General features: G+C 44.4%; 1 protein-coding gene across 1 annotated transcript; it reads left to right on the top strand.

Moving 5' to 3' along the window:
• Positions 1-23: 23 nt before the first annotated feature.
• On the top strand, positions 24-1,834 carry LOC111846226 (dolichyl-diphosphooligosaccharide--protein glycosyltransferase subunit dad1). The gene is made up of 3 exons (XM_023816241.2): positions 24-377; positions 1,109-1,265; positions 1,571-1,834. Exons 1-2 carry the CDS (start codon positions 167-169, stop codon positions 1,237-1,239), a joined length of 342 nt encoding a protein of 113 aa, XP_023672009.1. The 5' UTR covers positions 24-166; the 3' UTR covers positions 1,240-1,265; positions 1,571-1,834.
• The last annotated feature ends 13,810 nt before the right edge of the window (positions 1,835-15,644 follow it).

Genomic DNA, 15,644 nt, shown 5'->3' with positions numbered 1-15,644 from the left:
CAGAACGTAATCAATGTGACACAAACTTCCGCTTTATGGTCGGAAGTCGCTGACTGACACGTCACTCAAACGCGAGTCCCTCTGTAGTGGTCGGACATTCATTTGGCTAAAATCAGACGTTGTTTTGAGAATAAGGCTCGAATCTGTCTGAGTTTGCGCAAGAAACATGTCTACTTCGGTTTTTTCTGTAATATCTCGGTTTTTGGATGAGTACGTTAGCAGCACGCCAAACAAATTGAAAGTGGTGGACGCTTATCTTTTGTACATCTTGCTGACCGGAGCCCTGCAGTTCCTCTACTGCCTGCTGGTTGGAACATTCCCTTTCAACAGCTTTCTGTCAGGCTTTATATCCTGTGTCGGAGCCTTCATTCTTGGAGGTACGTTGTGTTTTAATGTCACTAGTCGATATTGTTTTTATCATATTTCTCCATCGACCTGCCAAACAAAGAGGTCATTTTCCGACCAAATCATAAATGTGACGTTTTCGAATGCAGCATTTTCGCGAATAAACGTCACTGTTCTGCTCGCTCCAGGGATTTGTTTTCAGTCTGCAATCCGCAGAAGCGTATAACAGAATGCTGCACCTATTGAGAAAATAACAAAAACTGCTACGATAAAATACGTAGCCGTGTGGAAGTCAAGTTGAGTGGGTTTATTGTCATTTCAGCCATGTACACGGTACACAGCAAAACGAAACATTGTTCCTCCAGGACCATGGTACAACAAAAAGAACAAAAACAGAAACAACACAAGATGACACAAGTCAGAACAGAACAGGACAGAACTATACAGAGTGCCAGGAGAGCAAAGAGGGAGAGGGCAAGATAAACGCAAGAGCAACAATACAATATTACAGGACACATACAATGCAATCAACAAAAGCAGTAACAGTACTAGTCGGAATGAATACGGTATATGACAGGTACTATATTCTAGCAGCAGAAATGTGCTAAAAATGCAGGATTTGTAAGCAAAATGTCACTTATTGATGCATCAGCGTTGGAGAGAAGCCAGATTAAATATTGGCAGGTACACGTCGCCCCTGTGTTTGTGTATTATCTCCATATCTATGGTGCAGTTCATTCCAACTCCATTCTCTCTTTCCCAGTCTGTCTTCGCATCCAGATCAACCCGCAGAACAAAGGAGACTTCCTGTCCATATCTCCAGAGAGAGCCTTTGCAGACTTCTTATTTGCTCACACAGTTCTCCATGTTGTAGTCATCAACTTTATCGGCTGAGAGATGCCCTATCCCATTGCAGTATGGTAAGCAAAGCCAACCTCACAGCCACTGTGTTGGATTTTTTTAAATGTTGTCTTACTTCAGTGCACATATACACCCTAAATCCAATTTAGATGACAGTTTACAATGTAAAGGGCTGTTTTATGATGGTTTCTTTTTGTACATGTAACTATCATGTGTAGATATACTTTTTAGCTAAGGAATAGAGAGAGACCTATAAAATGTAAACTGTGTACATGCTTACTCACACAGCCAAGAATTGCTGTTGGACATTTGGAACATATAGTCATGTCCTGGACTTTCTTTAATAATTCTTTTTCTTTTGCAGGTACAGGACCAGCATTGTGGTTGACAATTCTGCTAATCTCCTTTATGTGAGATTATGCTGTATCATCGGAGGCAGAGGGAGCATTGAAACCTCAGCCTAACCACTGTAAATTTGGTTGTAAATCTACTATAACCATGATGTACATCAGACCCATTTCTGATTCACTGGAATGTTTGAAATATTCCCTCTGTACTTCTGGCTGCCACTTTTTTTTTACATCAGATACATTTTGAAATAAATGGGGAATAAAGCTCAGTACTTCAATGTTTTGTGTAACCATTTGTGAGTGTGATCTCGTGTGTAACACAAAATGCAAGCACATGACTTTGGGCCAGTGTACTCTCACAGTAACTGCTAAATCTTCTCTTTGTAACTTTGTTTGGGAGAATGAGCCAGTATTGAAGCTTTGGAGGATATAAAGGAAGAAGCTGATATAAAGATATAAATATATATTTATAATATACAGATGCTTCCCGGGTCACAGTGGTCTATGTTGCAAAATTTCGACTTCATGATGGGTATGATTATTCAATAAATTACATGAAATATTCAACACTTTATTATAAAATCGGGTTTGTGTTAATGATTTTGCCCGGCTGTAGGCTATTGGTGGTGTTCTAAGCATTTTTAAGGCTCGGCTGTGATGTTTGTTAGGTTAGATGTGCTGCATTAAAATGCATTTCCACCTTATGTTAGGTTTATCGGCCCTTAACCCCATTGTAACCCGAGGAGCACCTGTATAATATACTATAAAGATCCAGCACCATGTTTAGTTTTTTTTCTGTGAGAAGCCAGTCACATAGGCGATCTAACCAGATGTTGAACAGGTCAACCAATTTAAGTCGGCAGAAACCCAGAGGAACTTCAGGTTGATTAAAGGCAAAGTAAGTTAAATCTACACAATATGCAAAACAAGAAGAGAATATCTTTATTGTCATTGTACATGTACAATGAGATCTCCACCTTTGCTCTTACTGGGATTGTCATATTCCGAATTTCCCTCCGCGAATTAATAAAGAGCCCATCCATCCGCATGATGTTTTTGCGCCCCCTTCTAGTTTGATGAGTTGGGAGTCTAGGAATGCCTTTCACGAGGCTGTGTTTTAACCAGACGCCTCTGTGCTGCGTGACCAGATTCGACCGGCCACAGTCCGTCACCCGGCACTTCCTGTCAGCTAATAATAATCAGCAAATAAACAGCTTAACTGTAATTTACTCTTTGTCAGGCGTGCAGTGACTGAGACATGAATAACACTTTTAATGATCTAATGCATTCCTTTGTTTATGTCAGCCATATTCGTTATTGTACCGTGTTTGTCAGGCTCAGTGAAGTAGGAATCTGTGTCCCTGGCCATTAAAGCCAGCTGCTCCAGGGACACTAGATAACACTGCTCACTTTGGTCTCCTAAATGAATAAACGTAAATGTTTTGATCATTAATATACTGTCATTCAGATTTTTTTTTCAAACGGCACTCATATAACTCACATGACTGCATTTCATGGTTATAAAAATACAAGTGTTTAATTCACTGGCAGATACAAATTTAAGATAATTATTTATAATGACCTTCCATCGTCTTACTCTGCAGAATGCATACAGGTATCGGTGGAATTTATATGTTTAAAAAGCTGTCGAAAGAGCTAATTAGCGGCCGTGTTGAAGTTAGAAATCTAACTACTGTACTGAGATCATACGCCAGGGGTGCCCAACTCCAGTCCTGGGTGGCCGTAGTCCTGTGTAGCTTAGTTCTTTCCCTGTTCCACCATAAATGATTCAGCTCAAGAGCTGTGTGGTAATTAGCACAAGGAGTTGAATCAGGTGTGTTAAATGAGGGGAAACCCAAAAATATGCAGGGCTCTGGCCCTCCAGGATTGGAGTTGGGCACCCCTGTCATACGCGGTTCAATAAATAAATATGTAATTTCGCCGTACGGCCAGCAGAGGGGAGCAACGCCACATGACGAACCGCACGCTTCCTATGTAGCGTCCCATGGCTGCCAAAGAACGTGAAACACTGACCAGAGAGTATGTCCCTTGCGATTTAGCACAGTATACATTTACCAGAAAGAATTTCATGATGCGAAGAAACTCTGTGTCGATTGAAATTCATTTGTTGAATTTATTATAAAACGAACTGAAGATCACCCAGCTTATTCGTTATGTTCAAAATGACTGTTCAGCTGATCTGTGAGGTTAAATGTTTTTTAATTTTTTTATTATAATTATTATTTTTAACCACAAGACAGTACATGAAGATGTTTATAAATACATGTATATAATTAGGGAGTATACCTTCAGTCATACTACTCAGGACATTGGGTTTTGTAAGTGTCTCATGTAACAGTTTTATCTTTCTGTCAGCTGTACTCATACACTTGACTGTTTATTGTAACTTTTGGTTTGATGTGAGAAGCAAGTATTTTAATATCTTTAGCTCCTCCGTGCAATCTTGCTGTCGACCTTCACCGAGTGCCAGTGGAGATGTTTAAGGTCAGAAGACTGTAGGTCGCAGGGCTGAGGATCGAACAAGTGCGTGGGTGCTGAAGATCTTATTCTCACAATATGTGGGAATCTGTGGAGGGATGTAGGCTGGGTTGCCATGGCTACAGCTGCACTACTTAAGCTGATGAGGTTAATGTTATTTTCGTTATTTTTTATGTGGCAGACAGGCTGTTCTTTGCAAACAGGCCTTTCAGTTGTAAAAGCTACGTTTCTGGAAATAATTAGTTACCTAAGTATTGCTTACTAGTATATTACCACAAGGTCATTACATTCATGAGACAATGCAATCACTCACATGCAGCGCTGCAAGATGGGAATACATTCAGGTTAGGGATGTGTTCAGAGTTGTGTCCTACTAGAAGGATCTCTGACGGTTGCCAGGAAGTGTGTTGAAAATTGATGTCTCTTCTCAAGGTCTTTGGTCATACTAAGATGCCCGTATTTATGGGTGTTAACATTCACAGCTTTTATTTACTATAGTGAAACATCTATCCACAGTGGAGATCTGAGCGTAAGAAATACAATGACTGTTATGAAAACAGATTCATTCCATGGATAATGGTATGTGTGCTTGAGCCTCAGGTCATTTGACACCATGGTGTACATGGAGATAATCTTTACAGCATCAAACCATCCAATTTATTTGTCTTTTCTAGGTGGATTGAGGGAATTATGCTGTGTCAACCTGGACATTCAAACTGAAAGATTATACAGCACCTGAACAAAAAAAAAACACATGTTTCCAGGCTTATGTCGCTGAGCCTCCTCAATCACAGATACACTTCCCCACTCCCCCGCTGTCATTCTTTAACGGTCCACTTGGGGGCACTGCTGCAGTTGTTGTGTAAAATTGGGGCAGAGCTTTCATCAACGTAGTGTTTTACCTGAACACCCCAGATCTACTCGGGAGAAGATGCACCTCACTTCATAAGCCTGCCGTGGTTTAGCATTCCCTGAGAGGAACATCGAGGCAGACGCTATTTTTCCCATGACTTCTCGCATAAATCTGACTTGTGTCAAACATTCACTTCGCAGCGGTAAATGAAAAAACACACGCGAACGCCATGAGTGTTTGCAGAGACTACCTGCCCAGTGTCCCCCGCAGACAGGTTGGAACGACTCCCGCCCGTGTGAGAGCAGACAAAGTGTGTTCCGTTCCCGAGCCGGGACACACATTCGGGAACGGGCCGAGGCTTTACGTGGGAGTCGGACATGTGCTGCACACAGCCTGGCACTGAGTAAACCAGCCCTCCAGCACTGCAGCCTGCCAGCCAACCCACGGTAACGTTTCGTTAAGCTTGCTAAATGTTACGTGCTGTTCATGAGCGCTGCTGCCTGCTCTCCAGGTTCTGTATTCATTTTGTATTTGAACTCCGCTCCCTGAAACAGATTGAAACCAGCTTTCTAACCCCCCCCCCACAGCGTTGTGAAAGGGATGAATGATTAATGATGTCATTAAGCACGATTTAAATGTAATGTCCCCCTATATCGCTGGTTTTTACGCGCGGGGCGGTACGGTTCAGGTAGCGGTATGACGCTGATGTGGATGGACCTTCTCCTGGCAGCGTCGCTACCTCAGCAGCTCCGCTACTTACTGAAATGCATCGTGATTCGTTCTCTTTTCCAGGCTGGGACACATGACACAGATGGTCAGCCGAAGGTGTGGGTCACACGGTACGTGTTCCCACGGACGTCAAGGAGAGGGCAAGCTCTCAGGCCAATCGGGTCGTCATCTGTCCGGTGCTCTGATCCCGTTCTTGGATGGAGGGGAATTGAAAGTGTGAGAAGGGGAGATATAAATCGCCGCAGTTTGCTTCGCTTTGTGGGCGTCTCTCATGTGTGCATCTGCCTTTCCTGTGTTTTTAATAGAGCTTAAAGACACTGATGCTCTGTGAGGCTTGCTGTGTTCGTGGGCCCGTGCGGGCCAGCCCAGCAGGGACCGAGCAGACGGGCAGGGAGGCTTTGCTCGAGGCAGAGCAGATGGTCCCACCCGTCTGTGTTCTGGATCTTGGCTGCGACGACCGGACCTCCAAGGTGTCCCGGGCAGCCGAGCAGAATCCGCACGGAGAGACCACCCAGGTCCGCAATCCCTGCGCCTCATTATTTCGACATTAGCCAGTGTTGTGTTACGGATCTTCGTCTGGCCGGGGTTTTCAGGCCCACGTCGGGGCGACTTCAACCTGTACGACCCCGTGAAGGGAGGGTGAGACTGCAGAGTCGGCCGCGGTTAAAGTGTCCCCACCCACTGCTGATGTAACCAATCAGGTGGCCCCGGCAGAGTCGGCCACGGTCAAAGTATCCCCACCCACTGCTGATGTAACCAATCAGGTGGCCCTGACTCTAGGGAGTGATGTCACCCCGACCCACGGGGAAACAGGCATCTCAGACCCTGATGTCGGTAACGTGGGGGGGGGGGGGGGGGGGGGCAGGATTAAGTCAGGTGACAGGCACGTTAATCAGGCCCCGTTCCCGATGGAGTTCTGCTGTCTCTGGTCCCAGATCCGAGTCCATGACCCGATGCCCGTTTAGTTTCTTCAGGTCTGCTTCCCCTTGCATTGACCCTGAAATGGCTGTTTTATTTTTTCCTTTGTTAAACACCCCCCCTGCCCACCCCCATCCCATATCAGGTGCTTCTGCTTCTCATCAAGCCTTTTGTGCCAGACACTGTTTCCAACAATGCCTCCCTCCTAGTGTTTATGTAATATATGATACTATAACTGTGTTAAATGATATTTCACATGTATTTTGGATGCCTGGCACATTCCCCTATAGGACGTGGTGCCAGCGCTAAAAACGGGCTCTGTAACGCAGAGGGCACCCAAAGAACAGAGCAACTGTAGCAACTGTGACGGGAATATGCTCTGGCGGCTCGATCTGTTTGACTGTTCACTCCTGCCCTCGCCCTCAATGCGCCTTAATGCTGGATGGAGGTCTTAAGGCACGAGGGAAGAGTGCCCCCCCCCCCCCCCCCAAAATGTGGGGCCCCCATCCAACATGAAGCATTTCATTTCGCTGAGTGGCGTCCCGCTGCCATCTCACAAACGAGTCCAGCTGGTCCGGGATCACAGTACATTAACATCAGGCCGCTTGGTCGTCTTTTTCGGAAAATACAGCCCTTGTTTTTGCTGGAGCACGGAGATTAATTTGTGGAGAAACGCCTGCGGACCGTGATGTATTGGCGAGCGGCGATGAAACACTCCATCACCCGGCACACCGTCTCTTCCCTTTGTTAGGCTACGGCCTGGGCATAGTAATGCGATATAGATTTATTGTAAGGAATTAAATGTTACAGTTGTATTCCCAGTCTGTACAAAAACATAATTTCTGTAGCCAATTGCACTCCTTGGCGAGGGGATGGTTTTATCGAAAATTTCCTGGGAAAACTAAGATGTATACAAAAGGTCTCTGGGCTTTTCCCACACTCTTTCCCGTCTATTAAGCTCGACAAGTTGTGGATTTCAACTCCTCCAGTGGGAGGGGAGACATGGCAATCAGCGAGAAAATGTTACAACAGATCCTAGTGTCACAACTGGATTAAAAAAAATACATTTCATCGTAGTGAAATCAGATAAGACTCACATGGGAAACACCCGGTACCGGACCGTCCCACCCGTACTGCCGGGTTTATTGCCTGATGGGTTCTGGATCCACGTGTGGATAGCAGACTCAAATGCAGACAGTTGGTGGTACTGGGGGAGAAACCAGATAGTGTACTAACGCCCAAAAAACAAACATTGCAAATCCGAAACTAGGAAGATCGCCAAAAGACGAACGAGATGGGACTGCAAAGTAGCTCCGTGGAACAAGACCGAATCCCAATAAAAGCATAGGAATGAGGTCCCAGGCGACACGGGTGTAACACCCCCAATGCACAGTCTGCTAATTTCTTGTTGAAAGGGGTGTTAGTTTAACCAAAAACCAAGAGCAGACAAATGAACAATCAGATAAAACGAATAATCACATTTTTTAAGAAGACAGGAGACAACTGCACCTAATGTTTAATATGATCTACATCAGGGTTATTCAAATCACGGTCCTCGTGGTCCGAGCACTGCTGGTTTTCCAGCCTTCCTTTACCGGTCAGTCAGCTGTGAAGCCTCTGACCAATCAGAATCAGTAATTATTAAACTAACTACCTGGGAGAACTGAAAACAAGGCCTGGATTTGGAATCGAGGTCCAGATTTGAAGAATCCTGATCTACATGGGTAGTACAGCCATCATGTGAGTCTTTCCAGTCAATTTGTTTTTTGTTTTGCAGTTATTCATTTTTTACTCCAATAAACGGCGTTAAATTGAACCCTTGTTATGAATGTAACTGTGTGAAACTTTCTCAGCTGACAGATCAGGGCGACATTCTAGCAGGATGAGGTCATGACTGTGTACATCAGGTGGATTTAGCTCCTTGTGGGCGGAGTCCAAAGCGTAACTCAGCGTGGTCCAATGCAGTCACACCTTAATTCACACACAGATCAGGTATCTATATGTCTGTGGGGACCGTCCATTCATTCCTACGGGCAAAACCCTAATCCCAACTATGACAACCTTATCCCCTACTCAGCCCTAACCTTAACCATAAGTAACCAACCAAAATATATTTGGTATTGTAATGTTTTTTTATTACATTCACAGATCTTTGGGGGACCTGAAAAAACAGGGTCTTTTTACATTGTAGGGGACATTTAGTTCCCACAATGTAATATGAATCTAATCCCCCCACACACACACATTTGTAGTCATATCTTTGTGGGGACTGTCTATTCAATTTTATGGGGGAAAACCCTAATCCCAACAATGACAAACTTAACCCCTACCCAGCCCTTGTCACATTGGTGGGGTGTGGTGCAGGCAGATATGAAGGTTACAGTCCACTAGCGACTCCAACACAAAAAGGGATTTAGTTGCAGAATGGATCACACAAACAAAACCAAAAGGACCACGAGGGGTCATAAAGAAACTCAGGAGTTAGATTAATGACACAAGCAGGGAACAGAACTAAGGAGTAACTGCTACACTCAGAAAAAAGGGGAAAAATTGTGCTTTTGCTTGTCACTTGGACCCTTGAAATTTTACCTTTTAAAAGGTACAGAATGTACCATAAACAGCACAGAAATGTTTGTCAGAGTCCATTTCTGTACCTTAATAGGTACAATTATCTACAGTTAAGAGTACAATTGGGTATATCTGCAGTGACAAGCAATGGTACGATTTTTTACCCTTTTTTCTGAGTGTGACAACAAGGCGAGGGAACAAGGCGAGGGAACAAGGCGAGGGAACAAGGCGAGGGAACAAGGCGAGGGAACAAGGCGAGGGAACAGAACTACCAACATACAGCACCAGCACCTAATACACAATATTCCATAACACAGGCAGGAACTTAAATATCCAAACCAAACTGCAGTAACGAGGGAGCAGGAGTGACACATTACCACGACAACCATTCAACAAGATCACAGGGTAACAAGCAACAGGTGGAATTACTTAACCAAGATGAACACAGAGCACTGACACTGGGAATACAAAGCACAGCTAATGAATTACAAAATTGAAAGGTACAAAACAAAACCAGAACAGAACCCATGGAGGGTGAACCAAGGGCAGGAATTAATACAGAAGATTTTTGTAAAATTGAGGTTATTCAAATGTGTACCTGAAAAAATGTAGTAAAGAAGTTTCAGGTTGTACCACACTTCGGGGACATTTTGGTCCCTAAATGTGATGTATGCAAACCCAAACACAGACACACACACACCACAAGAATTCTCAAACCAATGCACTTAGGGTAGATCCTCACATGTTAATGTACATTGTTTCAGCGAATCTAAGGAACACTGTAGAATTTATATAATTCTGTAATTTGCATCCCCACACAGACGAAAACAAACACCCACTTTCTTCTCTGCGCATCCTTGATCCATTAATTTAATTAATATAGTATCACCCTTTCTACACATATTCTCATTTGTAAATGTTTCCATTTTTCCTGAACACAAAACAGAATTACCTTCCAGGTCATATATCAAATGAGGGTTTAAAGAATAATCACTGGATGCTTAAATAATAAAAAACATTTGTGTGCTGAGTTCAGTCGGCAGGAACAGAAAAGCTAAATCTGGTCTGTTTCACACGCTTTCGTCTAGCTGTTTATCATTAATGAAACACACAACACTGACAGGGATAAAGCTTTTCTAAACAAAGGTCAAACTTCATCTTTTAGAATTTTTTTTCTTACATTTTCCTTTCAAAGAAAGTAGTGATTTATATTTGGGCTATAGGAAATTCATTGTTTATTTTTTGGTTTAAGTAATTGTATTGCTGCCTGTTATGTGAACACAGTGCAAGACCCTTAAATATAAAAGAAAATCCTCATATTTAAACTGAGAGTTATTTGAAATTTTAGAACGTTTTGATTGCTGGATCTCTGAGTGTGTTATGGTCAGTTGATGGTTACATACATTAAAGTTTCTCGCCTTCTTCCACAACACACCTCCCAGTTCGATCTATCTCCTTTGTCTCCTTGTCCTCCTTACGCTCTCCTTGGTAGATTGAACCCTAACTCTTCTGTTTTCTGCTCTGTCTGCTCTGCTCTGACATCTGTTTAGTCTCTGTTTAGTTGCCCGTTGAAGCTTCATTGAAGTTCCAAATGTCAGTACGCCCACTTTTTTGGTGCCCGACTGCAAATGAATTCAGATTGAATCATCACATGCAACATGAAACTGCAATACCTCAGTCCATGGAGCGGGATGCCCCGAAACCCCATCTTTCTCAGATCATGTACGTTCCCTTTGAAAAGATGGCTTCGTGTTGACAGCAGCTCTCCAGCGATTGGCCCGTCAGCTACAGCCACAAAGGTTCAATTGGCCCGTCAGCCCACCAACCTGCCTGGGATCCAAATAAACAGATGACCTCCTGTTAAACAGCTGCATTTTAAAACAAATGGAGGCAGTGTTCGTGTGTTTCCTGTTCTTGCGGTAAGCCCAGACAGCATAAGGGCTGCTATAACCCTATACTGGATAAGCACTTTGTAGGATGGAGGGGTGGGTGGATGGTTGTATTATAGATAGATAGATGGATGGATGGATGGACAGATAGGTAGATGATGGATGGATGAGTCCTCAATATTACATGTATTTCTCTCTGGAAAAGCAACTCCTCTTGGATGGAGATCCAAGCCTGGTTTTGGGAGTGTCGGAATCCTTAAAACGCTGCCATCGGCAACAAATCCGTCGTCCGCGGCGAAGGGCTTTGATAGGACTCGGTTTCAGAGAGGCCCTACGAAAGGCGAACTGCTGGTGATCCACTTCTAACTGGGCCCCATGTGCTGGGCGAGTAAAAATAAAAGTGTTGCTTGTTGACTCGGTGCCGGTGACGAACACCGGCTCGCTTTTTCAGGGGCCTCTCACTGGAAGTGGCTCTATCTGCTGCGCCGCAGTGAGTCAGCGCGGACGAGAGTGTTGTGCGAGGATAGAGCTCCTCGCCGGCGGGTGTCTCCTCCAGGCACATTGAGAGACGCTCCAAACATGACTGTGGGAAGGTTCTCTCACCTCACTGAAGATGCAGAAGTCCAGTGGTGCCCAAACCTGCTCTAGATGCCATATTATTCCTGAGAGCCATTGTCTGTAATGGAGTGTTTCAAAGACAACACTGGTTTTATTTAACACATACTTTCATCCAAAGCCACATACATTTCATTTTTTTGAGAAAACAGGGTCAGCTAGACCTTGGAGCAATTGGGGGTTAAGGACCTCGATCAAGGGCCTAGTGGGGAAATCAAGGGCCTAGTGGGGAAATCAAAGGCCTAGTGGGGTTAATCAAGGGCCTAGTGGAGAAATCACTCTGCTGACCACAGGGTTTCAGCTGGTGACATTCTGATCACAGACACAGCGTGTTAACCCACTGAATCACACACACGCTGCATTTTGGGGTTCTGTCCCTTGCCTGGGTCACCTTGCCCCATCCAGATATACCACTGACCCCCCCCGTCAACTCTGTGTCAATAATACGATCCTTTGCACCACAAAAGTTACACTGGAAAAAAACACAAAGACAAAATTTGACAGCTTTTCTTACATAACGTGTCTTTTAAACGACTTTTAGAGTTGTATTAAACGGTCGAACTATAAACATCGTTCGGATTTCTGAAACGCGCGCTATTTGGACAGAATTGACAGCCTCTGCTGGTGTGTGAGCCCAAGAATAACGTCTCTTCAAACAAAAGGCTGAGTTGAATAATCAGAAAGAGACAAAGCACAGTGAAGGTGGATCAATGCAGGGCTTCCTGTCCGACACAGGCCTGTGGGGCAGCCTCTGGCAAGTTCTCTGATATGACCTCGCCATCGAAAGTGCCTCCATTCCCATAAACCCTGCACATCGGTCTGAGACACAGAGCTCTCGTCCCTTTCATGCATGCTGTAAAATGCAGAGCCACCCCTGGCCTCTTTCCGGCACCTAAACGCCGTGCTAGCATTTTTGTAGCTGGTCACATGATGAAGACACATGACCTGATGTCTGACAGGGTCAGATCCAGTCATAGGCAAACTAGGCAGCTGCCTAGGGCCCGACTGGCACGGGGGTCCAGACACAGTTACGAAAAAAAAAACCAATATACACAATTTATAAATAACAATCATCACACACAATAAAAAAATAACTAATTAAAACGTTTACTTGCAGGCAGAAACACAACCAGCTCTAGCTACAGGCAAAATAGACAGCTGCTTAGGACCCCTGAATTACCTGTGTCGCGGAGGAAGTGAAACAATTAGCAATTTTCTTGGTATGTAGGGCCCCTGAAAAGGTAGATCCTGCCCTAGTGTTTGGCCTGTATATTCATTTTATTCTTTATAGGAATGCATCTTACAGAAGCCTTGCCTTCATTTTGTACCTGATTACACAACTGGAATGCTGTACTTGAGACTTTGTGTAAACGTTTATAATGATGAAGGGGTTACGGACCTAAATGAACACTGCCTTCCATGTGTTTCCACCTGCTATCCTCCAGTAAGACCTGCCCCCATGCTCTCTGTCGCCCCCTGGTGGCAGGGCGCGCTTCGGGCCATGGGATTCTCCGGGGCACCAAGCTCTCCTCAGGGGCTGCTCTGCAGAGCCTCTCTCTCACTCAATCAAGCTCCAGGTTTGACTAAGTGCCAAGCTTTTGCTGTTTAATTCAGACTCTCTCCAAACGAGCTGATGGTTTAATTGGAGAGGGAAGAGCCACTGGCCCTCTGGAGCGTGACATTTATCTTTGTGCTCCAGGTCTTTGTGCTCAAGGCCGGATAGCGACGCTGTAAATCCTGCCTTTAATCCCTGCCACTTACTCAAAATAATGCTGTTTGTATCTTAACTTGAGATTCAGCCCACGTCCAGGTCCAAGTGGTGCTTTTAGCCACCACAATGCAAGCAATCATTAAAATAGAGTGCAATGGCCCAGCCTTCTTACAGGGATTTTTAATGACTCAACACAGCAGTTTGGGGAAAGGCACTGAGTGATGGAAGCAAAGAAAAATGCAGCTGCCTCAAGCGCCTCAATTTAGCAAAGGTCGCTACTTTATCTGAATGAGGTTACGATTGCACCATTTCGCCTCCATGGTGACCATCGTTCATACTTTACCATGACTGGCTGCATCTGAGAAATGTTACCAGGATCCAGGATGTGGTGAATCTGATTAGGATGTGACCATTCTTTTTTAAACCGGATGCAGGATATGGTGAATCTGACTGGGATGTGACTATTCTGGCAAGGATCCAGGATGTGGTGAATCTGATTATAATGTGACTATTTTGAACAAGATCCAAGATGTGGTGAATCTGACTGGGATGTGACTATTCTGGCCAGGATCCAGGATGTGGTGAATCTGATTAGAATGTGACTACGTATTTTGAACAAGATCCAAGATGTGGTGAATCTGACTGGGATGTGACTATTCTGGCCAGAATCCAGGATGTGGCGAATCTGATTAGGATGTGACTATTTTGAACAAGATCCAATATGTGGTGAATCTGACTTGGATGTGACTATTCTGGCCAGGATCCAGGATGTGGTGAATCTGTTTAGGATGTGACTATTCTGGCCAGGATCTGGGATGTGGTGAATCTGACTAGGATCTGATTATTCTGGCCAGGATTCAGGATGTGGTGAATATCACTGGGATACATTATTGCTGTGTTTTCTGTATTCGCACAAATTCATCACGATGTCCGTATGCTGTCATGAAAAAGGACTTGGCTCGTGCTTACGATGCTTCTTCTATGTCCTGACATACTTCACTTAGACAAACTTTTCTGAGGAATGCATGCAATGTGAGTTTTAATCCACCTGTCGAGTGTCAGGACTTAATATTCCCCTCACAGGTCTGACTGACACTGTTGATATAAACTGATTAAAACTGTCACTCAGAGAACAGAGGCAAACTCACAGACAGGATTTGAGTTAATAAACCATGTTTTCAGGCTTCATCCTTGGCTGCCTTTCTCCATATGAGTAATATTTGTCATCAAGAAGGAAAAAAGGTTCATTATTCAAGTCCCGTTTGATTTACTCACACAGTATTCACCCTTAATTGGTCTGTATGTGTTGCAGCCAAAGATCCGTCACTCTTTCTACTCCTGAATTATATAAATGCAGGCTAATGGAATCAGTGTTAATCTAGAGAGCTTTAAAGGAATTAGGCTTTGATCTTTTAAACTCATTATAAGGCATTTCTGTACCTCTTTAATATTATTATTATTATTACTATTATTATTATTATTGTTGTTGTTGTGGATGTCTCTTGTGTGTTTTGTATATCTCTTGGTTTGTATTTTTATTCAAAAAACATTCATTGTTGATGCATTACTGTAATAATCCTTAGTTCCAATAGTTTTCTCCTCCAAAGGCATAGAGCTAGGCCTGCCATCCCATCCAGGGTGACCCCAGCCTGGGCTCTGTGCTGCCTGGGATATGCTCCAGGTTAAGCGATTGATGGATGGATATCAGAGATGGACGGCGTACTGGGTTAAACGTAACAGATCATTTAAGGGGAGGTAAACACACATAAATCAGGGAATGAATAAATAAACAGAGTGATAAATCACGAGTTTGTGTAGGCTGAAGCGGAATTCCAGATGGAGCGTCAGAGGGAATTCTGGGATGTGGAGGAGGGCCTGAAGGAGGCCATCATGGATGTCCCTGACTGCTCCGCACGTCCGTTTTGTTATTGACATGGCTTATCACCCTCCATTACCCCCATCACTCGCGGAGGAAAATGGCTGACGAGATCGCTAACTGCTCGGTGATCCGCGGGCCGTCACGGCTCGTGCCCGCACGTCAGTAATGGAAAGGTCACCCTCGCGCTTTTTAATCACATCTCCACTTAATAAGCCACTTCCCAGCAAACGCCGCAAGCCAGCGCGGGCCGGTGGCAGCGTACTGAAGCACGTCAGCTGGGCATTAACCGCTAGCGGGATGAGATCCGGGCCTCCTTACATCCACACAGGCAGCACGGTTCTGATCGCCCCCGATCTGGTCCGTTTGAAGTGGGTCTAATCATCCAGCGAGATGTAAGCTTTTGGAAAAAAAAAAACTGCCCGGCCAT

This window comes from Paramormyrops kingsleyae, chromosome 4 (assembly GCF_048594095.1).
Source record: "Paramormyrops kingsleyae isolate MSU_618 chromosome 4, PKINGS_0.4, whole genome shotgun sequence".
In the NCBI taxonomy this organism is placed as follows: domain Eukaryota; kingdom Metazoa; phylum Chordata; class Actinopteri; order Osteoglossiformes; family Mormyridae; genus Paramormyrops; species Paramormyrops kingsleyae.
This window is presented reverse-complemented; position numbering and strand designations above follow the sequence as displayed.

Coding starts and splice junctions, on each gene's coding strand:
- LOC111846226 (XM_023816241.2), top strand. CDS start 167: ATGTCTACTTCGGTTTTTTCTGTAATATCTCGGTTTTTGGATGAGTAC. Junction 378..1,108: donor CGGAGCCTTCATTCTTGGAG/GTACGTTGTGTT, acceptor TCTCTTTCCCAG/TCTGTCTTCGCATCCAGATC.